The sequence below is a fragment of the Barbus barbus genome (genome assembly GCF_936440315.1).
Source record: "Barbus barbus genome assembly, chromosome: 14".
Taxonomy (NCBI): domain Eukaryota; kingdom Metazoa; phylum Chordata; class Actinopteri; order Cypriniformes; family Cyprinidae; genus Barbus; species Barbus barbus.
Window position 1 is genome coordinate 9,003,997 of NC_136742.1, and position 23,266 is coordinate 9,027,262.

Here is a 23,266-nt window from a genome sequence, read left to right on the forward strand (position 1 = left end):
CCATTTGAGATTTATAGTTCAACCAATGATGGCAGGTGAACACACTTTAAACAAAAAAAAAACTACACATACAGTATGAAACAAAGTAACCAGAACATTTAAAATTTATACAGTACATTTTAGTGAGTCAAAGAAAGAACGAAAGATAGCTGTTGCAAAATAGCTGCACACCTGTATTTATTGCTGCCATAAAGCAACATGTCCTTTTTGCGTATACCCAGTCAAACTTACAAACTAAGGAACAGAAGCCATTTGCATTATTATACCATCAGAATGTTTTTTAAATGTATTAATTATTTATTTAATGCAATACAAGCCAGATATCGGATTGTACTAATTACATTTGTACTTTTTTATGAATTATCTCATCATTTATGGAATAGCATTTTTCTTCTTCAAATAGACTATTTGTTCCCTGAAAAGAAAATGAAAAATGAATGGGACTGTTAAGGAATTGGATTTGTTAAGAGGAATGAGAACCAGAACCAGATTTTATTAAAATCCCCATGTCTAGTTCGCAGTCCTGTTAAATGCATGCTTAATTATAACACAGCCATGCATATTAATCCAGTTTATCATGTAATAGTTTTTCCTTTGTATTTTTCCTGTACAGTACAACACACATCTATGACATGTCATTTTACAGTAACATTTGTAACATCAGATATCATCACAAATGTTGGAAGTAAAATGAGATGTAACATGGAGAAGGCAGATTAGATAACTGAATGTTCGTTCTCTCTCTCTCTCTCCCACTCATGTACTCTTTCCTCCGCCACCTCCTTCTCTTTCTGTCTGGATTTCTCAGGCTTGTCACCAGGCCTCCATGCGTTTCCATCGTTCAGCTTGATACATCACAATGATAAGAGAGCAGTAGGAATACGTTAATGCAAATATGATGTCACATCTCTTTTAATTAACCCAGTGTGCGCTGATGCCCAGCTGCCTGATTCCCTCAGGAGAGGAAGTAGCAGACGTCTTCTCTCATATTGCTTTTGTATATTTGAGATAACAGATGCTCAAATGAATATCACACTCAAGAAAGTTTTACAGATGGCTACTCCATACATTAACAATCACACACACTCTTACTTTAACAATCACACAACCCCTAATAATGTACACTAAAATCTTACTAAATCGTGTAAACTAAAATGTGAAAGTTTGTATTTACAAATTGAATTGTGAATTGCTGTGTCTTTCTTGCATATATTGAATGATTTATACCCACATTTACACTTCATAGACCGCTTTGTTCCAAACTGGATATTTGTGACCCAAGACCACAATACCGGTCTTTATTTATTTTTATTTTTTTAATTAAGAATAAATGAATAAATAAGCTTCCCATTGATGTATGGTTTGTTAGGATAGGACAATATTTGACTGAGATACAACAATTTGTAAATCTGGAAGTGCAAAAAAATCTGAGGGTAAACAAATCTATTAAAAAACAGTGAGAAAATTGCCTTTAAAGTTGTTCAAATTGTCAAAAGATAATTGTCAAAAAGTTCTTAGCAATGCATATTACTAATCAGAATTATGTTTTGATATGTTCACGGTAGGAAATTTATTCATGGAACATGATCTTTACTTAATATCCTAATGATTTTTGGCATAAAAGAAATTGATAATGTTAACCAATGTATTGTTGGCTATTTCTACAAATATACCCGTGCTACTTGGTTTTGTGGTCCAGGGTCACATTTGTATTTCTATACACTGAGAGGCTGTGTGCTATAAAACGCAAATATCAGAACACTTAGAATGTACAAATTAATTAGTATTACAAATCACAAAATGTCCTCCAAATACAGTAAATGTCTAGTATGTAACAAATGTACCCAATATCTTGAACTATTACTGTCATGTATTTTATTCAGTGGGATAGAAATGGGGTGAAAAACAGTGAAGACAGTTTTGCTCCTGTGAAAGATACTTTATCTGATAAAATCACATTAGTTATGTGTGTGTGCTGTAAAAAGCATGATTGCATGATTACAATTATATATTTTTTATTATTTTTTTATTGCAATGTATCTTGGATGTAGCATGGCAATGTAGCATGGCAAAAGTAGAGCAAAGAGCCTATTATATACTATATACCCAAAACTCATCTCAAATCCACAAACTTTTAAAGACCTAATCTTAACCCTAAATGCATGAGTGAGTGAATGAATGAATTAATCATATATGAATAAATTGTCGTTTATATCATGTAATTTTCACCAACTCACAACATTTCAAAACTGTTTTAAGTATTTTTCTTTTTTCTTCATCAGCCAAACACTCGATATGTTGTTAAACGCATTGTATTTATCTATCACCTCCTTGTTTTTATTCCTGTCTAATATGGTTTATGGACTAAGGTCTATGCTAAGTATTTCATTCACAACATATGTTCAACAGTTCTGAAAAAAAGCCTTTTAGCAAACAGAAGTTTTGTTTTGATAGAGAACATGATGGACATAATTTGATCATAAGTAACTGCGCACCATAATGTTTAAATTCTAAACATGAGGAAAATGTATGAATTTATACTAATAACTGTTTATCATATCCAAAAGGCATATCTGGACTGTTTGATTACCCACATAATTCTGTAATGTTCAAATATTGGTGAGATAAAACACGTGCTACATGTCATCTTTGATCCAGTGTCTGGGAAGTACATCTTCCCTCTGTCTAGTGTCAGATAGAAGTAGAAATGTAGACAAAAATATTGACAAGTAGGTTGAGGATGGTTCCAACAATCCCCAGAAAGGCCAGGATGGACTCTTCCCTGCTCTCCCTCTTCTGAGGTTTTGGGGTTTGATGCATGATTGCATAGTTCAGCATTTTCGCCTGGTGGGTCAGTCTTTTTGAAGTCGGTCTGCATGAGAATGACAGATCCCTTTTACACCGAGAGGAGAACAGCAGATGAAAAACACAACTTTCATAAATTATGCCATAACTAATGAAGACGACAAATATAGCACATACTAAATGTGATAATTACGATTTCATGAAATCTTGTGACAACTCATATTTCATCATATCCATTAATTTGTCAAACAAAGAAACAAATAAATAATTAAAAATTGCAATTACACAATGACTTGAATGCACCTCGTCGATGAGTGCGTACATTCAGAGTAAGAGTTATAATATATACACACACGCACAGTATTGGAGAGTAACTTAACATAATTTAATTACAAGATAAATTTAACTGTAATACGTTATAGTTTAACAGAAAAATGTGTAATTAAACTAGTTACAGTTAGTTAATGATATAGATTACAAAGAGGGTTACATCTTAATACTTCTTGTATTAATATTTACTATTTATTGTTATGTTTTTAAATCTGTATTTAACCACAGAACGATCTCAAAGTAAAAAGAGGTGCTAAACCTGATTTTGTGGTGCTGTGCTTTAAAATTAAATTATTATAATCTTATTTCAAATGATGGAGGATTTTTGAAAGTCTGACAGTAATCAGTGTTGAGTACTACTGTAATGTTAACAACATTTGTTATAAACTTAGAAATGTAATCAAAAACTACTCAAATGTAATCAGTTACATTACTTTTATAAATTATATTATTTGAAATAGTTACAATAGATATTGCATTTTAATTAGGGTAACTATATATATATATATATATATATATATATATATATATATATATATATATATATATATATATATATATATATATATATATATATTTGTACTCCTGTGTATGAAAAAAAAAATTATAATAATAATATTTTTTTACTTAATGGTTACACCACATGATATTTTTAAGTAATTCAATTTTTACTTTTCAAACACACATGATATCAACAATAATACAAAAAGTACATCATAAGAAGTTGACACATTTGTTTTAATATAGATTTTGTTTTTGTGGGTTTCATCAGATCCACATTGGCTGAACCAAAACCACTTGTTCTGTGTTGGGTCATTGTGGTGCTGGAAGTAGTCCCAGCATCAGATGGCAAAATGTCTTTTGATTGCATGGGAAACTGAAGAAAACTTGAAGGAAACCCACGCCTGGACTCAAAATTGCTGTGAGACAACACTGGCACCCACTGAGCCACTGTGCATGACTGGGGAACCGTTTCAAGGAGGACAATTCTGAAAATGTTTCTTCAAGAAAAAAATCAAAGGTCAAATGTTCCTCCAACAACCCCATAATAAGAGAAATGTTTTTTTTTTTTTCTCCAAGTACTTGAAATATATTTGAAGTTTTTTTTGAGTACAGTAATTTGAAAATCCCTGAAGAGGGTTCCTACACTCTCAAAAATAAAAGCTATTGCAGCTCTGGTTCCATGAAGAACCTTGAACATCCATGGTAATTTCCAACTGCACAAAATGTTCTTTAAAGTGGAAAAATGTTCTTTAGATTGTTAAAGGTTCTTCACACTAAGAATGGTTCTTCTATAGCATTGCTGCCAAAATTCCATTTTGGAACCTTTATTTTTAACCCTCTATTGCATAGCGTTGCCATATGGCAACAATTACTTTATCTTAATTTTCTAAAAAGCTGTGATATAAAAATCTATGTTTTTACAGTTAGTTGTGAAAAGGGGGCTTTTACTTAGAAGGAAATACAATTTATGAGGTCACATGACCAGGATATCCTGTTTGCCAGTCCTTTTTGCTCATGGACATTGACATGCAAACATCACTGTTTGAGGCCCCCGAAAATTGCCTTTTATTCAGAAGTTTGGACAAATTTCATCAAATAAAAAATTGAAATCACTATCTGGGGTAAGTAAACTTTATTTTTTTAACATTAAATTCAGTTTTGATTTAATATATTTTTTGTAATATGCTAAAATACATTTGTTGCCATATGGCAACTATATGCAAATATGGAAACGCCCTGGTGCATTCAACCTAATGGAGTCCCATTGACTTACATAGCATGAAACTACTCTGAGACTATGTTTACAACTTTTGCTTATATTTTAAAGGTAAAAACATTATAACTTTTATATTTTGTGATTTAAGCCATTTTGTAGGTTATCTGTAACATATTATCCCATTTTCTCCATAAAAGATGCATCCAAGCTACTTCTATGGGAGAGGGAAAGAGAATAGGGCAGAAATAGCTGTTCCGCTAGAGCAGAGTGAGGATGAGCTGGTGGACAGTGATGAAGACAACGAGGTTGATGTAAACCTGGATGAGAGCAGGGGTAGCTCAGAATCAGAGTCAGACACAGAGCCAGAGGAAGCAGGTAGAAGTACTAGATAGTTCATCCTCAGGAGCATGTGCATGGTTGTTTGAATGTGTGTAGGAGTTGTCAATTGTTGTTATCTAAAATGCTAATTTGTGCATTTATCGCATCAAGATCCGGTCCAAGAAATGGTACCACCGCATTGTATTCCACATGCTTGACATGACCCTGGTAAATGCGTGGCTGCTTTACAGAAGAGACTGCCAGTCCCATATGCCAGAGATTGCCCATCTTCCACTGTTGGACTTCAAAATCCAAGTGGCCTCATGCTTGTGCATGGAGAGCAAGGTGAGCAACAAGAGGAAGGGGAGACCTTCACAAGCTGTTGTGGTGAGGAAAAATAAAAGAGGGCCCCAAAGCTTTGTCCCGCCAGATCCTGTCCGCAGAGACCACACAGACCACTGGCCCTTGCATGCATCTGAGAAGGGCAGATGCAAAATGCCAGGATGCAAGGGCATTGTGAGAAGCAAGTGCTCCAAGTGTGCAGTTTTCCTCTGCTTCACTGCAGAGAGGAACTGCTTTGTTGACTTTCACAAGGCATGAAGAGAATGAAATGAAATGAAACAGCAAAAAATGACTGAATGAAATGAAACGAATGAATAGTGCATTTCAGTGAGACAAGTTCCAGGTTCCTGGTTATTATTACCAGATATTTCAGATAACTGTTGAAATTATATAATGTTTTACTGTATAAATGTTTGTTTAAACATTTCACTAAGTATGAGATGGATTTGTTGAAATAAAATGAGTTTTTTGAAAAAAAAAGTGATTTTATGGTACTTTCCACAATTGCATATTGTTGCCATATGGCAACAATTTACCAACGACCCCCCTTTAAACTTTTTTTTTATTTTTTTTTTATATATCTGTTATTTAGCTCATTTTAAGTAATAAAAACATGCAAAACATTTTTTACCATGTCTAAGTAATATTTCATGCAATAGAGGGTTAAGAATGCCAGCTAAAGATTCTTCAGAAAGTTCAGCAAGACCTTTTTTTTCTTGGACAATTAGGTGCATACAGTACTTCAGAGTGTCTCGTTTACAAGGCTTGATTGATTCTACATAACACCTTAATGCGAGGTAGAATGGTGACCCCCAGTGGCTGTTTCATTCCATTTGATCTCAACTACTTTAACTTTCTATGATCATGTTCATGCAGGGTGCTTACCTGACACAGCATCTGGAAAAGTTCCTTGCCTTAAATAGTCTTATCTGGGAAAGATTGTGGAAAGTTCCATCTTACCATGTTCCAGGACTCCAAGGTTTGGTCCTTCTTCTCAGCCCATCTGATGGATTATTTAAATCTATCTTGACACGGTATGTTTTGACTACGGCTTTAATTTAGGTGCTTACACCATTTCTTTCCAGTTTTTAATTCCTTCCATAAAATCATCTTTCAAAAACCAGATGAGCACAGTCTACTGTGTGCCACAAAGTCTCAGAGGTTCTGGCACCAGTGTTTTTATTAACGCAATGGAAACTCGTAGTTAACTGACACTTTTAGATTTCCAGTCCTGGGTGTTCTTGAAGATGTAGCTCTGACAGCTGCTCTAGTACGTCCTGCTCGAGTCTCAGCTGTCTACATGTTCGTTCAGAGCAGAGGTGTCAGGCACTCTTCAGGCACTGGCACCAATGACCTGATTCTGTTGGCAAACCAAATCCACATGGAGGAGAGTGGCATTCCCTGCTTCCTCTGCCTCCTGTATTAGAAAAGCTGGTGTTGCCTAGCAACCAGCTTAGAGTGATGCGCAGGAGTGCTGAGATATGAAGGCTTTTGAGAGGACAGTGAACATGGAAACCATGCAGGCAAATTGTAGCAGCTGGCAAATCAGGCATTAAAAAAAATAAACAATAATAATAAAAAAAAATCCTAATACCTTTCCACATCTCAATGTATTAAATCGTTGGTAACACTTTAGAATAGGGAACATTATTCACAATTAACTAATAAATATATTCAATAAACAATAAATTCCCAATTTGCTGCTTATTAATAGTAAGGTAGCTGTTAATTTTAGTAGTTGGGTAGGATTAGAGATGTAGAATAAGGCATTAATATGTGCTTAAGTACTACTAACAAATGGCTGATATATTCTAGTAATATGCATGCTAATAAGCAACAGTTAAGAGACCCTAAAATAAAGTGTTACCAAAGATTCATAAAAAAATAAATGGAGACGTAAAAACAATTCATATACAGTGACTTGTGTAAGAAATAAAATATTGAAATTATAAATGTAAATAGTTTGGTGTCATATAGGAAGAATAAAATAAACAAATAAATAATCCATGACTTTAGAAAGTTCCCAGCAGACTTGGTGTCTAAGCCTAGACGCCTAATAAAAAAAAAAAAAAAAAAACACTGATTTACATATTTCTACCTTTTTATGACAAGCAAAGTTAGTTGCTGTGTGATGCAAGTCCACAAAAACTTCATATTTAAAAATATAATAATTAAAATAATAAAATGGAGTAATTTTCTTAAAACAAAAATCCAAGTTTCCTATCAGTCATGATCTGAATCTGTTCAGTTTTGCATTTCTATAATTAACGAACACGTCAGAATATGTCAATACCACCTGTAAATAACGCCAGTAATCTTGAAGCTATGAGGGCAATACACAGTAAATATTAGACAAAGTACTTTTAAAATACTATAGCGTACTCTAGTGGACACGTGTAAAACTACACTCCAAACACAGAATATACTTAAATATCGTATCACTATCTATAAGTTAATGCCCTTTATGATTATCAAATTCAAAAATTTGTCAGTGACACTACTTTTTAATAACTGCAGGGAATATCTAATCTTACATGAGTCCCTGACGCAAAGGTGTCGAGTATCACCCTCTCTCTCTGGTAGGACAACTTCTAAACATATCTTAGACAAGAAATAACATGACAGACACACAAAAGAATGAGGAAGAGGGAAATCTCTAACGAATAAACGAGCATGTTCTTTGTAATGACATCAGAGACGCAGAATTCTTGCTCTTGTGACACACCCAGCAGCTTTAGCTTCAAACAATGGGTGTTTTAAATTATTGTATTGACAAAAAAAAAAATACAATCTAAAATACATTTAATTATATATTTGAAAATACAACATTTTAAATATGCAGTGGTCTAACATTAGAGTATCTGAAATAAAGACAAGCATACTGCAATAGAACTGCATTCATCAGGAGTAATACGGTAAATCTAAGTCAAGTGTTTTACAGGTGATTTTTTCAGAATTTAGGAGGTTTGACCACTTCCTTCAGTCATCTGAGGACAGTTTGGACTTCAGCATGTCAAGTCACTCTTCACAAGTCAAGCTTTGGGAGGTTTACAATGGGTGATCATCCCAAAGACTCGTCTTTGCTGACTGGACTCCTACTTGGACTCTTTTTCTTGATCCAGGAGAGCCGATCTGATTCCCAGCTTCTGAAGTTCCTCTACCAGATCTCCACTCTGATGCATCTGAAGAAGAATATCGCAGCCGCCAACAAACTCACCGTTGAAGAACACCTGTGGAATCGTCGGCCAGTTGGAGAAAGTCTTTATTCCTTTCAGGGGAAACAAAGTCACATGTCAGTATTTAACAATTTCAAATGTCGTTCATCTTCGAGACACAAATTAAGATATTTTTGATGCATTCCGAGAGCTCTCTGACCCTCCATAGACAGCAAGGATCCTAACATGATCAAGACTCAGAAACGTAGCAAGGACATTTTTTAAATAATCCATGTATCATCAGTGGTTCAACTGTAATTTTATGAAGCTACGAGAATACTTTTTGGAGAGTATCGCATGCGTAAACAACGCATGTACACAGATTCACGCTTTGATCTGAACGTAAACAACGTATCCACGTACATGCGTTGCATACGTACGTGATACTCTTCAAAAGTGGCGCTATAAGGGTGATGCGGAGGAGATGAACAACATGAGGACAGAATTTTCATTTTTGAGTGAACTAAATCTCTGGAATTCATTTTATGTAACATAACTATTCACTTCTCTTTTAAGTTCCACTTAAGCACCTCAGAGTCTACGCTTTACTGTTTGGGAACTAACCTCAGTCATGTACGGTTAACAGCCCTCTCTTCCTGCTGCACAGGACTGATAAAGGCAATCAGAGCCAACAGGACCGCTGCTGCCGTTAACCTACTTGTGCTGTACAGACCACAAATAATAGGTTTCAGACCCAAATGGACTTTCATAGCATGTATAAAAACTCCAGAAGTCCATTTTTAGTCACAGTTGAGTATGAATTCTGTAAAGCAGAAACTTAAAATATCAGAAACCAAATGTGAAACTTTCTTAAAATAATGACTCATCTCATAATAATGAGAACATTTTTAAATCATAACTTTTTCATTATTATTATTATTATAAGATCGTTTCTCATTGTTACAAGAAGTTTTGGTTACACTTTATTTTGATAGGCCACTTTAGACATTCTACTAACTGTAAGTAACTTTGTAACTACATGTGTACTAACTCTCAGAGTAGACTGTTAGGTTAGGTTTAGGGTTAGTAGAATAAGTTGACATATACTTGCAAAGTTTCTCATAATCAGTATGTTGTGGACCCATCACAATAAAGTGTTAGAAGATATTAAGCAGACAGTCCTCTAATGCTCCAATGACTGCTAGTCGACATTTAGTTGCAAAGTTACTCGCGGTTACAACAGAAATAAACCAACAGCCCGAGGCTGTCTACACTGGAAGTGACAAAGCAACCGTTGCAAATCATTTTGTGTCAGTACTAGGGGTGTGCAATACTAACAAAATAATCTCAACATTTTCTGGGATTTTATCGATAAAGATAATTAGACGATATTTTGCTGAGCGTGTTATTGTGCTGGTATCTTAAGGACTGTTGTGAACAGCTGGCTCCTGAAGTTTTTGATATTCTTCATATTCTGTGTGGTCAGTTCACAGCAGTGATAGAAATTTATATTTTCCAATAAGTTTAAATTGATTTTACCTGTTATGGGCATTTTAAAAACCCTTTTTTTTTCTAAAAGTGCGCATCATCTTTTGAGTCAAATTCTTACATTTAATCACTCAATTATAAGAATACATTTAGGCTGTTACTAAAATGAAATCAGCATCAATAAAATTAATCTTTACAGAAGATGCATATGAAGTGGCATTTAGATGCATTTACACATGGAATGCTTTAACCTGTAGTTACAAATGCATAAACAATGTTTTGATATTTTAAACATGAAATGTTGAATACTGACATTTGAAAATATTTAAAAAATGAAAAAATACTGTAAATGTGAAATTAAAAATCACCAAACCCTGAAGATATCAAACTCGAGTTAGGTTTAAACTCCAAAAGCTCTTCACACCACTATCACCTTCTGACCTTGTCTGAGATCCTGATCGTCGAGCACATTATAAGCAGCATAGCTGTCGACCCCGTGCATTCTCAGGATCTGGACGACGGCGTTGCTGAAGCCGCACATGGGCTGTGCGGGGGTGCCTTTCATGAAGACCACCACTTTGTCCTTCTTCAACATCTCCTCCAGAGTCTTCTGGACCGCTGAGGAGGAGCACATGAGGCGGGCCCAACCAGACAGCAGCTCTCCATTATTCTGCGCTGTTCTGTACTGCCACGCGCCCGCTCGAAGACACCGAGCTGTGGATCTAATAATGCTGTTCATCGTTCAAGTCTGAGGGTTTGCTAAAGATTTAAAGAGACTTAAATATGTTTGACACTTCACCTAAGAAACGCCGAAGTAACTCACTGGACGCGAGCTCCGCCCCCTCGAATATAAACACTCAAAGGATGAACGCTATTGGGTCTCGGATTTGTCTTCTCCTCTCTGATTGGTCGAATACTGCGTCAGTCATGAATGTTACACAATTTGCTTTTCATCCTGAGCTCTGACAGCTTTTATTTTAGCAGCGTAAAGTATTTTATTAAATGTATCTACTGTTACATTTACCGCCACTGTAATTTAAAAAACGTCTGTTTCTTTTTGTTGTAAGACGTAATTAGTGGAGGCGTTTACATCCGGTTTACATCTCTTTCTCTTCCGGCACGTACTTATTTCCGCGAATCGGTTCTTTCAAACATTTCATTTTAAAGATCCGGTTCAAATAAACGACTCAGTGATTCCTCAACGTCAAATCTCCTAATTACACCATGCCATCATTTAATATAATTTCAGTTTAGTATGTTTCATCGATTCAGCTCATAAAAAAATACAGTCACGTTAAAATCAATAAAATAAGGATTTTATAGAAATCGTAAATGAATCGTTTAGACCGCTTTAATGAAACGGTTCGACCGAATCAGTGTTCTGATCATGAATGATTCATTGACGAAGCTCCATTTACCAGAAGGTTGCTGTAGTTCGTGTTTGGACGGAGAGACACTTTCACTTTCAGACACTTTGCATTGCCACAATTTAACGTTGTGTTGTAAATTGAATTGAACTGACCCTCTATTACTCAATTCTGACTAACATTTGTGTTTTGTTTTTCTATCTGTAGGTTTGTCATTCAATTGGAAGCCTTAATCCGTTGCTCACATGAGCTCAATAATGTGTTTAACTTTATAATTGCTTTTTCTCTACCCCATTTCCCCCCCTAATAAATGTTTGAGAGGCTTTTTGTAGATTTGCGTCACTTTTGCGGCAACTGTAAATTAATCATTCAGACATTTCTGAGGTATCTAAATTTAGCCAATGCACATTTAATTAGCAAGCAAAATAGTTTGTTGCTTCAGTAAAACCGTAATTGTCATCTTCATTGTGGTTTGTTAGGAAGGATAAGCCTCGTTGTGCAATCTGTGCAGCAGGGCCTACAACAAGCTCAAACAGATAGGAGTGATTTAAAACTAAATACTTTTATTAACCACTTTTTTTTACTGGGAACCAACTGCTTGAGGGTGGCTTATGTAGTCGGTTCACACAGGTGTTGTTCATCACTTTGACTACCTCAGCTAACATTTGGCATTCAGAAAGTGTCCTGTCTTAGCTTAATATTTAAACTATTTCTAGTGTTTATTAGGGTTTCTGTGACTCATAAAAAGTCTTCATATCCCAAATTAAGGCCACAAAATGGTTCTTAAATTGGAGCAGAACGTTTTAAATTCATAAAACCAGGGTTTTAAATATGGCATACACTGTAAACAATTATCTTCCTGAGTGTTATTGTCTTGTTTTCCAGTGTATATAAACTTAAAATCAACATATCTTGATTTAAGAATTTTTAGATATTTGTGCTTTAAAACAACCCAATATCCCAAGAACATTAATTTTTATGTTTTGTGATCATAAGGTAGCGTACATAAAAGTTTCCATATTGTAGTTTTTTTTTTTTTTTTTTTTAATAGGTTAAAAAGTAAAGGAAAAGTGTGTCTAATGCAACAATTCTGAGAACATTTAACGTATTAAGTCTCGAAAAGGTCTTTTAAAAACTCTTTAATTTACTTCATCAAACCTGCAGGAAACCTAATAATGTAAAACCAAACAAATGCCTCTATCTAAACATTTTTAAATGTATTGATACATTGGCTCACTGTATATAATGCAACAGAAAACACCAGCAGTAGACCATTGCAGAGTTAAAACTATCCTTTTGACAATGAGGATTAAGATTTGCTTTTGCAAAAAAGAAACTTGAACAGTCATAGTTATGTTATGAACAAACCATCATTCAGGTATTCACTTGTTGTATTTGTTAAAAGTGAATGGATAAAATGTCAACACATAAAAGCTAAGCTATGTCTTACGGATGGATACTATATATTAGCTTGAGGCAGTGAAGGGTTTGGAGGAGCTGTCTCAGGTTAATGCAGGTGTATGGAGCGTGTGCTGACAGGAGCTGACGCTCAAAAACACTTCTCAAACCAATGACTTCCTCAAATCTCCCTCTGTAGCTATGCATGAATATAAGTGACTTTTAGAAATTTTCTTGGTCCTGCTCAGGATGTCCTCAACACTGAGTATGAGAGATTAACATGTTGGTAAAGACAAGAAGTGCGCACAAAAAACCCAAGGTAGGAGAATCCATATGGTGTATATGCATAATTTACAGTTCCTATAATGTATTTTTATACACTGACAATTTTGGATGGATATTTTTGATATTCAGCATGTTTAAAAATGCAAGTTTGCTACATTATATCGGGAAATGAATTATTTGCAGTCTTGGCACAGTTCAAATTTATATCTATCTATACATTATTATACAAACAAAATGCAATGGAAATGTAAAAGTAAGCATAAAAAACAACATTTGTAAATTAAAAATGAAAAAAAAGCAAGGTAAACATTAAGACAAACTTCCTCATTTATTTTACTCCGTGCATCTCTTAAAATGAAAGTGAACCTTATACTTGTTCTCAGCTGTGCTAAACCTGTTAAAATGTTCTGAAATGACAGCAACTTCAAACTTGGACTCCAAACCTCTGTTGTTGTGTATGCTCTTATACTTTTGTGATAAAGTTTTATTTTGTTTTCTTTTTCTACAGATGAGAAGCAGGCAATGCAAGAGAGAACATTTACCAAGTGGATAAACATTCATTTGAAGAGAGTGAGAATTGTCTTCTTTCTACTGCAAAGCCAATCAATGTTTTCAACTTTTATACGACAGCTCAAGACGAAGCCAATATGATTCTCAAAATGTTACTTTATTTATTTAATAAATTAGTTTTTATTGACATGACATTTACCTCATAGGCCTATTACTACAACAAAAGTATTGAAAAAGTACCACGTTGTTGTTTTTCTCTGTGTTGCAGCGTGACCCACATTCAGGTTCATAACTTATTCATATTCAGGATGGAAAGATTCTCATGGCTCTTCTAGAGGAACTGTCAGGCTGTAATATGGTTTGTCATCACATATTATACTGAAAAGATAAAGTTTGATCACTATAAATATATCATAGCTGTGGCTTTTCTAGAAATGTTTTTCATGTTATTCAGCTTGATAAATTCAGGCCATTTCCACATCGCCTCTTCAGACTAAACAATATTTCTAAGGTCTTGATTTTCCTCGAGGACATAAATGTAAGTCCTGATGTTTTTTTTTTTTTTTTTTTCATGTGCTATTTATTTATGTACAGTATCTCACAGAAGTGAGTACACCCCTCACATTTTTGTAAATATTTTATTGTTTTCATGTAACAACACTGAAGAAATTACACTTTGCTACAATGTAAAGTAGTGAGTTTACAGCTTGTATACGTGTAAATTTTCTGTCCCCTCAAAATAACTCAATACACAGCCATTAATGTCTAAACCGCTGGCCACAAAAGTGAGTACACCCCTAAGTGAAAATGTCCAAATTGGGCCCAAAGTGTAATTTTTTTTTGTGGCCACCATTATTTTCCAGCACTGCCTTAACCCTCTTGGGCATGAAGTTCACCAGAGCTTCACAGTTTGCCACTGGAGTCACTCCATGACTCCATCACAGAGCTCGTGGATGTTAGAGACCTTGCGCTCCTCCACCTTCCATTTGAGGATGCCCCACAGATGCTCAATAGGGTTTAGGTCTGGAGACATGCTTGACCAGTCCATCACCTTTACCCTCAGCTTCTTTAGCAAGGCAGTGGTCATCTTGGAGGTGTGTTTGGGGTCGTTATCATGTTGAAATATTGCCCTGCGGCCCAGTCTCTGCTTCAGTATGTCACAGTACATGTTGGCATTCATGGTTCCCTCAATGAACTGTAGCTCCCCAGTGCCGGCAGCACTCATGCAGCCCCAGACCATGACACTCCCACCACCATGCTTGACTGTAGACAATACACACTTGTCTTTGTACTCCTCACCTGGTTGCCGCCACACAGGCTTGACACCATCTGAACCAAATAAGTTTATCTTGGTCTCATCAGACCACAGGACATGGTTCCAGTAATCCATATCCTTAGTCTGCTTGTCTTCAGCAAATTGTTTAACACCAAATTTAACACACCTGCTCCCCATTCCTGAGACCTTGTAACACTAACGAGTCACATGACACCAGGGAGAGAAAATGGCTAATTAGGCCCAATTTGGACATTTTCACTTAGGGGTGTACTCACTTTTGTGGCCAGCGGTTTAGACATTAATGGCTGTGTGTTGAGTTATTTTGAGGGGACAGTAAATTTAAACTGTTATACAAGCTGTACACTCACTACTTTACATTGTAGCAAAGTGTCATTTCTTCAGTGTTGTCACATGAAAAGATATAATAAAATATTTACAAAAATGTGAGGGGTGTACACTGTATGTATGTATGTATTTATTTATTGTTTGTTTGTTTGTCCATAAGTTAACAAATAAAGAAAAATTCTTCCCACCCCACGACTTATAAATTATCTCCCTCTTTTTAGGTAAATTGCATTAAAACCAGGAAACAAATTAATACAACATAACAATGATTTAACTAAAATAAGGGATTTAATTAGTAAAACATGGTCAGTGTCTATGTTTACTGATGTTATGTGAAGGGCTCCGTATCTTTGTGTTCGAATGTAACCATTTACATTAATTATTTCACAGGTCAGCCTTATAAACATTGACGCTAAAGATATTGCTGATGGTAATCCTTCAGTTGTTCTCAGGCTAATCTGGAACATCATAGTGTACTATCAGGTAAAGCACACTATCATTGCATAATGGTGATGAAAGGGATCCATTGTTCTTGTGAGTGAGTGTTTGATCTTGTGAGTTATTGTTAGCTAAATCATTTTCCCATTCTAAGATTAAACAGGTCACAGGAAGCCTGGAGAAGTTCCCATCTACCTTCAGTCTGCTGTCATTACCTTGTGGCAGTGATTCTTCAGGTCGTAGTTCTCCAGCATCACCTGGAGATGACAGTTTTGGCACTCTACCCTCAAAAGTCAAAAGGTCATCTCAAAATCTCAAGTACCGCAGTACAGCTATAAAGACTCTTCTTAGCTGGGTGCAGAACTGTACTGCAAAGTAAGTGAATTCATTTACTGAGACACAATACAGTCTTGAAATGTGTTTCTTAATGCAAAACACATTTTTCATTTGAAATATCTTTTTTTTTTCTTCAGTCAAAATTAATATTTGACATCATATACTCACCCTAATAAACTTGCTGTAACTTAATTTTTTTGTGTGTGTGTGCCTATGGAACACAAAAGGAGACAGTTTGATGAATGTCCTGATCGTTCCTTTCCACAAAATTTCAATGGAGACTGAAACTTTCAAGCTAAAAAAAAAAAAAAAAAAAGCATCATAAAAGTGGTCGATGTGACTCTTTTTCATTATATTTTTCAATAACCATGCAATAGCTTTCCATTTTCACTTATAATATCCTTCTCCAGCAAACTATAACTTATGGTCATGAATAAATTGAAATCAAGAACCAAATCAACATGAACAAATCATTCAGAGTGGTTTTGCGAACCAGCTCAAACTATTTTTTTTTTTTTATCTTGGCTGGATGTTGAGATCTTCAGTAAATATATCTTCAATTTTGGTCTGCAACTAGCTACACAAAGCTATCAGAAGACTTTGCATGGACCACTTTTACTATAATTTAGTAAAATATAGTTTTTGAATTTTTGATTTCATTTAATGCAAAAAAAATTTGAATATCGTGAAAAAGTTTTTCTTGTAACTTATTTCAAAAAGTGAAATTTTCATATATTTTAGATTCATTACATGTAAAGTAAAACATTTCAAAAGTTTTTTTGTTTTAATTTTGATGATTAGAGCTTACAACTCATGAAAGTCAAACATCAGTATCTCAAAATATTAGAATATTTAAATTTGAGTTTCAATTATTGACCATCCCTACAGTATAAATTCCGGGTATCTCTTGTTCTGTGAAACCACCACACTCAGACGTCTCCAGGAAAAGGGCTACCAAGCCACTTCTGAACCAGAGACAACGTCAGAAGCGTCTTACCTGGGCTGTGGAGAAAAAGAACTGGACTGTTGCTCAGTGGTCCAAAGTCCTCTTTTCAGATGAAAGTAAATTTTGCATTTCATTTGGAAATCAAGGTCCCAGAGTCTGGAGGAAGAGTGGAGAGGCACAGAATCCATGTTGCTTGAAGCCCAGTGTGAAGTTTCCACAGTCAGTGATGATTTGGGCTGCCATGTCATCTGCTGGTGTTGGTCCACTGTGTTTTCTGAAGTCCACAGTCAACGCAGCCATCTACCAGGACATTTTAGAGCACTTCATGCTTCCTTCTGCTGACAAGCTTTATGGAGATGCTGATTTCATTTTCCAGCAGGACTTGGCACCTGCCCACACTGCCAAAGGTACCAAAAGCTGGTTCAATGACCATGGTGTTGCTGTGCTTGATTGGCCAGCAAACTCGCCTGACCTGAACCCCATAGATTCTCTATTGTCAATAGGAAGACGAGAGACACCAGACCCAACAATGCAGATGACCTGAAGGCCACTATCAAAGCAAGCTGGGCTTCCATTACACTTGAGCAGTGCCACAGGCTGATTGCCTCCATGCCACGCCACATTGATGCGGTAATTCATGCAAAAGGAGGCCCAACCAAGTACATAATTCATTCAGCCTCACCATTTCAATCTTTTCCTATAGATATTGTCATGAGTCCGGGCTCGGCAGTTCTTCCCGTTTCGACCAGAGGTCACCATCTCCCTTCCTCCCGGACTCATTTCCTGTAACCACGTACACCTGTCACATTACACACACCTGCAAACACGTCACACTCCCAGCTGTTCCCCATTTGGCACAGACTATTTATGCACCACTCTCTCACCGCTCTGCCTGGGTTCATTATTTGTTAATTGTAATTTGTTGCAGTGATTGCATTTCTTGTGTTTTGCTCTGGTCTGGGATACATGCACTGTGTTGCCGTCTGGTATCCCAGACCTTTTCTGTTGAATTTTTTTGCCGTGTTGGCTTTTTGTTTTTTGAAATTAAAGAGCACCTTCCCTGCACTTGGACCCTGACTCTGTCTTTCCACGGCGCTCCTCTTAGCATTCCGTGACAGATATGGGGTAGAAATTCACAATTTTGGTAAAAGCTGGAGGAGTGGATTGGCATTTCTGGCTCTGGTTAAATTCTTCTGTCCTCAGTTTGTGGACATGAGGAAAGCTTTGTCTTCTGAGCCTCGACTAAATATGGAAACAGCCTTCACAGCAGCGAATGAGTGGCTGGGGATTCCTCCACTGCTGGATCCAGATGGTAACACACAAACAAACCATTAGCTTTTCTTTGAAGAATAGCTGTGTATTGTTTGTGCCTTCTAGGGGAACGTACTTAATTGCTCTATGACCTGCTTTTGCACTTCACAAATAAACACATAATGAAAACGCATGAGCAGGCCCAGAATTTTACTGCACAACTATTGTACTACCAGTGATATTGCCTGAGATTTATAGCAAAGTGCTGTGTTGCTTTTTAGCTTTGTAACTCTTATTGATAGCAAATATAAGCAGAATTGTTTTTTTTGTGTGTGTGTGATTCATCTTCAAAGCAGACTGTACCCCAGCTATAACATCAAGCAGGTGTGTTTGATTATTTGACTTGATTTTTTTTCACGCTAGATCTTGTAGTGCATTCACCAGATGAGCAGTCTGTCATCACTTATGCAGCCCAGTTTCTTGAATGTTGTCCAGGCCACGATGAGGTGAGTATATGTTTATCTTTTATTTGAATGATTGAGAAGAAGTTTAAAGCACATTAAGGCTTTTTTTATCTGTAATGATAGCATTTTTGTGACTACATGTCAATAAAACCAAAGGTGTGTTCACATTAGTGGAATTTTAACAAAATTTCACAGGACAAAAAGGTCTATTGTAAATAGTTTAAAAATGCACTACTCAGACAGAAGTCACTTTAAACCAATCAACATTTATTTGGGCAATGCAGCAAAATTACCCACTTTAATTTGGGCAATGCAGCAAAATTGTGTGACCTGTTGTGAAATCTGCATGGGGAGACAGCCCGATATCACGGCAGTTCGCACATATTTGCGAAAATATATACGCATTGGTCGTGAGATAGAATTGGGGGAGATATAATCATGTGTGGATTTGTATTGAAATGGATTTCGCCTGTGAAAATTCAAAGGTGTTGTCATGTTTTCTATAGTTTGGCAAACTTAATAAAAAAATCATTTCAATAGGAATCTATGCAAACTAATTTTGCGAGAGGGCGACAGGTTTGCCCCCACAGATTTCACTCCAAGTTCGAGTTGGCCTCATAAATTCATTGCATCTACGAACAGAAAAGTAAGCATTTTCAATACATGAATGTGCTTAAAAGGACCTTTTTTTTCATAAAAGTTACATAATATCCACATTGTGGCTTTATCTCTAATAATGCAACTTTGCTTTCAACTTTTTTTTTTTTTGCATTAAGTAAAAAGAAATAAATAATAATAATTATGAGGTAAAGTTTAAAATAAAAAAATTCCATTAAAAGAGATAAAACCACGCAGTGGATATTATGTCACATTTATGAAAAATTAATGTCACCATATGAAGCCACTTTGTAAGATATGAAGTTACAAATATGTATTCATTTGTGGGGTGGAAACAGACTTTAATACTAAAATAGCCTAATGTACAACAATAAAACAAAGATATTTAAAAATTTTCATGTCTAATAAATGAATGAATGATCTAAGTAAAATATTGTTAATCCCATGACACTGACTCATTCACAGGACAGTGCATCAACAGATTATTCTCAAGGCACACCAAATTTAATTGAAAGATCGGACAGACATTGGAATGATTCAGTTAACTGTGTGTTACCATCTAACTCTGCTGAAGCTTTGAGAGGACTTCATAACTCTTCTGAGACCAGCCAAGAGGAACAAACCTACCATACTGGAGATCAAGAGCTCAGCTCAGGGTTACTGCCTGCCTGTCCTTCAGACAACCCTGTGGGCTTTGCTGCTCTGTCTGAACATTTCCTCACCATGAAGAGCTCCAGCTGGTCAAATGGACAATCCCTGTCAGACTCCACTGGGGGGCAGTGTTGTGACTCTTTTGCATGGAAGAAAGGCTGTATTGGAAGCCTGGATAATGATGGGAACTGTTCTGAGGTTTCAAAAGAGGTTGTTTATGCTATGCCAATGCTGGATTCAGATGAAGAGGATGCATATAGCTATATATTAGAGCTGGACAATAAAGAAGCTGGACTAGAGACAAATGTCGACCTTAAATTAAATACAATTATGGATGCACAGGGAATAGAGTTTGCTAGTACATTTGAATCTCAAGGAAGTGAAATAAACTCATTGTGTGATTTTTATGAGACACCGAGGCAGATAAAGCCCACCGATGTATTGTTTAGGTCAGGTGATGACAAACGTGAAGACATCCGGGACTTAGAAAAATCTTCACCTGCTTCTGACTCTTTGCTGATGAATCAACTTGGTAAAAATATAACAATATCATCTATCAATGAACAACTGGACTTGGACTGTTCATTTAAAATGAAGGAGAGTATCTACTCAGATGCAATTAATCTGACTCACAGTGATGGTGTTGATGATGCATTTGTGGCACCTGTGAAAAATGGTCTAGATAAGGATAAAATCAGAGAGGACCTTTCTCCCGGTGCAGTGAAGGATGGTCTATCAACTAATGACCAATATCAGCAAAACAGTGTTTTGGATCGATTTGTTTTGGATAGAATAACAGGAGAACCTGCAGTTTCACAGAGGTTTGGATTATATTCCACATATATTTTGTTGCAGTGTTCAATTGAAAGTAGTTTTGAAACAAGCTATGCTCATTGGAAATACATTTTTGCAAAGCTCCAAAAACACACATACATTGTACATTATGGATACATTTCACTGCAATCTTCAGCTGAAATGAACACTAGTGGCAGTAAAACAGCAACAACATTAAATGCGGTCTGTAACTTTTTTTGGTTAAAAATTATCCAAAATCAATATTTGAGCAAGAACATAACCAGCCAGTGTTCAAAACTAATGCCTTACTTTAGCCTGATTCACAATGGTTAGATTATAATAATGTTTTGATTTGAGTTGTACGGGTTGGTTTTCGTGGGAAATTTGAGCATGCTGTCACGTCATTACGTCACGCCTGTAAACATAAAGAAGTTTTAACGGCTAGTAGGCTATGTGAGGATCCTGCAGCTTGTGGATCGTTAAGCCTTTTCTCACAGCAGCTAGAATAATTAAATGTATCATTTTGATGGCGGATTGAAATACAGAAAGTATTATGTGTTTATGAAATTATATTCCGGTTTTAAATCTGCTTCCGATTACAGATGGGATTTCTCAAGATTTGTATTTTAAAGACAACCAGTTTGAAGGGATCATAATTTGCTTTTTGGGTTAAAATAATTTCTTAATATTAATTTCGAATGGTATGACAATTAAAAATTAGACTGTACAGAAATTGAAATCTACACGCTAATACATTCATAGACACGCAATGCTGATGTTGTTAACATTAATAATTTGAGAATTAAGTATAACAATAATATTAATTCTCACTGCTTGATGTGATATAAGCTAACCGATCTTTAGATTAAATCCCCATTGGTAGCACAATTTATTGTAGTGCCTTTTTTTCCGCAGTTGGTCAGAACAAACGTGACAGACTTGTTACTTTCTTGTTCAAGGCAAGTTAAGTTTATTTATATAGCACATTTCATACACCGTGGTAATTCAAAGTGCTTTACATAAAAGAAAGTGAAATAGACATTAAAAATCAATAAAAACATGGAAATAAAAATAATAAAAACAAGGAATTTTAAAATGATATAGAAATTGATTTAAAATAAATTTAAAGAAAATGATTGATTATGCATAAAATTCATTGCAGTCAGTTCGGACATATAGCACAGTGCTCATTCAACAAATGCACAGTTAAACAGATGAGTTTTGAGTCTGGATTTAAATGTGGCTAATGTTATAGCACATCTGATCTCTTCTGGAAGCTGGTTCCAACTGCGGGCCGCATAATAGCTAAAAGCAGACTCCCCTTGTTTTGTGTGAACCCTTGGTATTTCTAACTGACTCGATCCTAATGATCTGAGTGGTCTGTTCGGTTTATATTCAGTGAGCATATCAGCAATATATTTAGGTCCTGGGCCATTGAGTGACTTATAAACAAGTAAAAGTACTTTAAAATCAATCCTAAATGTAACTGGAAGCCAGTGTAAGGACCTGAGGACTGGTGTGATATGCTCAGATTTTCTGGTTCTAGTCAGAATCCTGGCAGCAGCGTTCTGGATGAGCTGCAGTTGTCTAATGGTCTTCTTGGGAAGGCCGGTGAGAGACCATTACAGTAATCCACCCTGCTGGTGATAAAGGCATGAACAAGTTTCTCCAAGTCTTGACTGGAAACAAAACATCTAATTCTTGCAATATTTTTGAGATGATAGTATGCTGATTTAGTTACTGCTTTGACATGACTACTGAAACTAAGGTCTGTCTCCAGAATCACCCCAAGATTTCTGACTTGATTTTTAGTTGTTTGACCCCTAGAGTCAAGGTATGCATTCACCTTGAGAACTTCATCTTTGTTTCCAAATGCAATGACTTCAGTTTTCTCCTTGTTTAACTGAAGGAAGTTCTGGCACATCCAACTGTTAATTTCAGTTCAGATGACAATATACGGTGGAAATTCTTATTCAGGTCATATATTCCAAGACGTAGGCTAGAATATATGATTGCGAAGTACAGTAAACATCCACACCGGTGCAGTTACTGACTGCCACGCATACTCTTCAAAACATTAGATTCATCCATGCTGGAGCCGTGCCAGCGCACAACCCACGCAAGGAAGATAATTCCGCACACAGCTGCAATTGCAGGTTTTCAAACAGAGATGGTGACAAAGAGACAAAATTTACAGACTGCAGCTTTAAGGATTAAGGAATTGAACCCTTTTTATGCAAATTATTATCACGGGGGGGCAGATTTGCAGTTAATAAAGACTTATTTTTGTGCAGTTCCTTACACAATACTATGTTATGAACTCAAAACTATTTTATTATAGTGCATCATTTGTAAAGTAATGTTTTTTTAACATTTGCATCGCATTACCAATTCCATATTTATGGCTTTTGTGATATAGTAAACTTGC

The 23,266-nt window shown here is 35.9% G+C and overlaps 1 protein-coding gene and 1 pseudogene across 2 annotated transcripts; one reads left to right on the top strand and one right to left on the bottom strand.

The window, feature by feature from the left end:
* Positions 1–8,300: 8,300 nt before the first annotated feature.
* LOC306879761 (glutaredoxin-related protein 5, mitochondrial) lies at positions 8,301–11,842 on the bottom strand. The gene is made up of 2 exons (XM_079432941.1): positions 10,600–11,842; positions 8,301–8,783 (listed from the first exon to the last, which is right to left on the bottom strand). The coding sequence occupies exons 1-2, from the start codon at positions 10,895–10,897 to the stop codon at positions 8,611–8,613; spliced, it is 471 nt and encodes a 156-aa protein (XP_079289067.1). The 5' UTR covers positions 10,898–11,842; the 3' UTR covers positions 8,301–8,610.
* A 1,361-nt stretch (positions 11,843–13,203) lies between these two features.
* LOC306879949 lies at positions 13,204–21,772 on the top strand (annotated as a pseudogene). The gene is made up of 10 exons: positions 13,204–13,242; positions 13,717–13,727; positions 13,987–14,076; positions 14,173–14,256; positions 15,730–15,822; positions 15,932–16,152; positions 18,178–18,371; positions 18,734–18,816; positions 19,858–20,864; positions 21,754–21,772. The product of its transcript is annotated as an uncharacterized misc_RNA (transcript).
* The last annotated feature ends 1,494 nt before the right edge of the window (positions 21,773–23,266 follow it).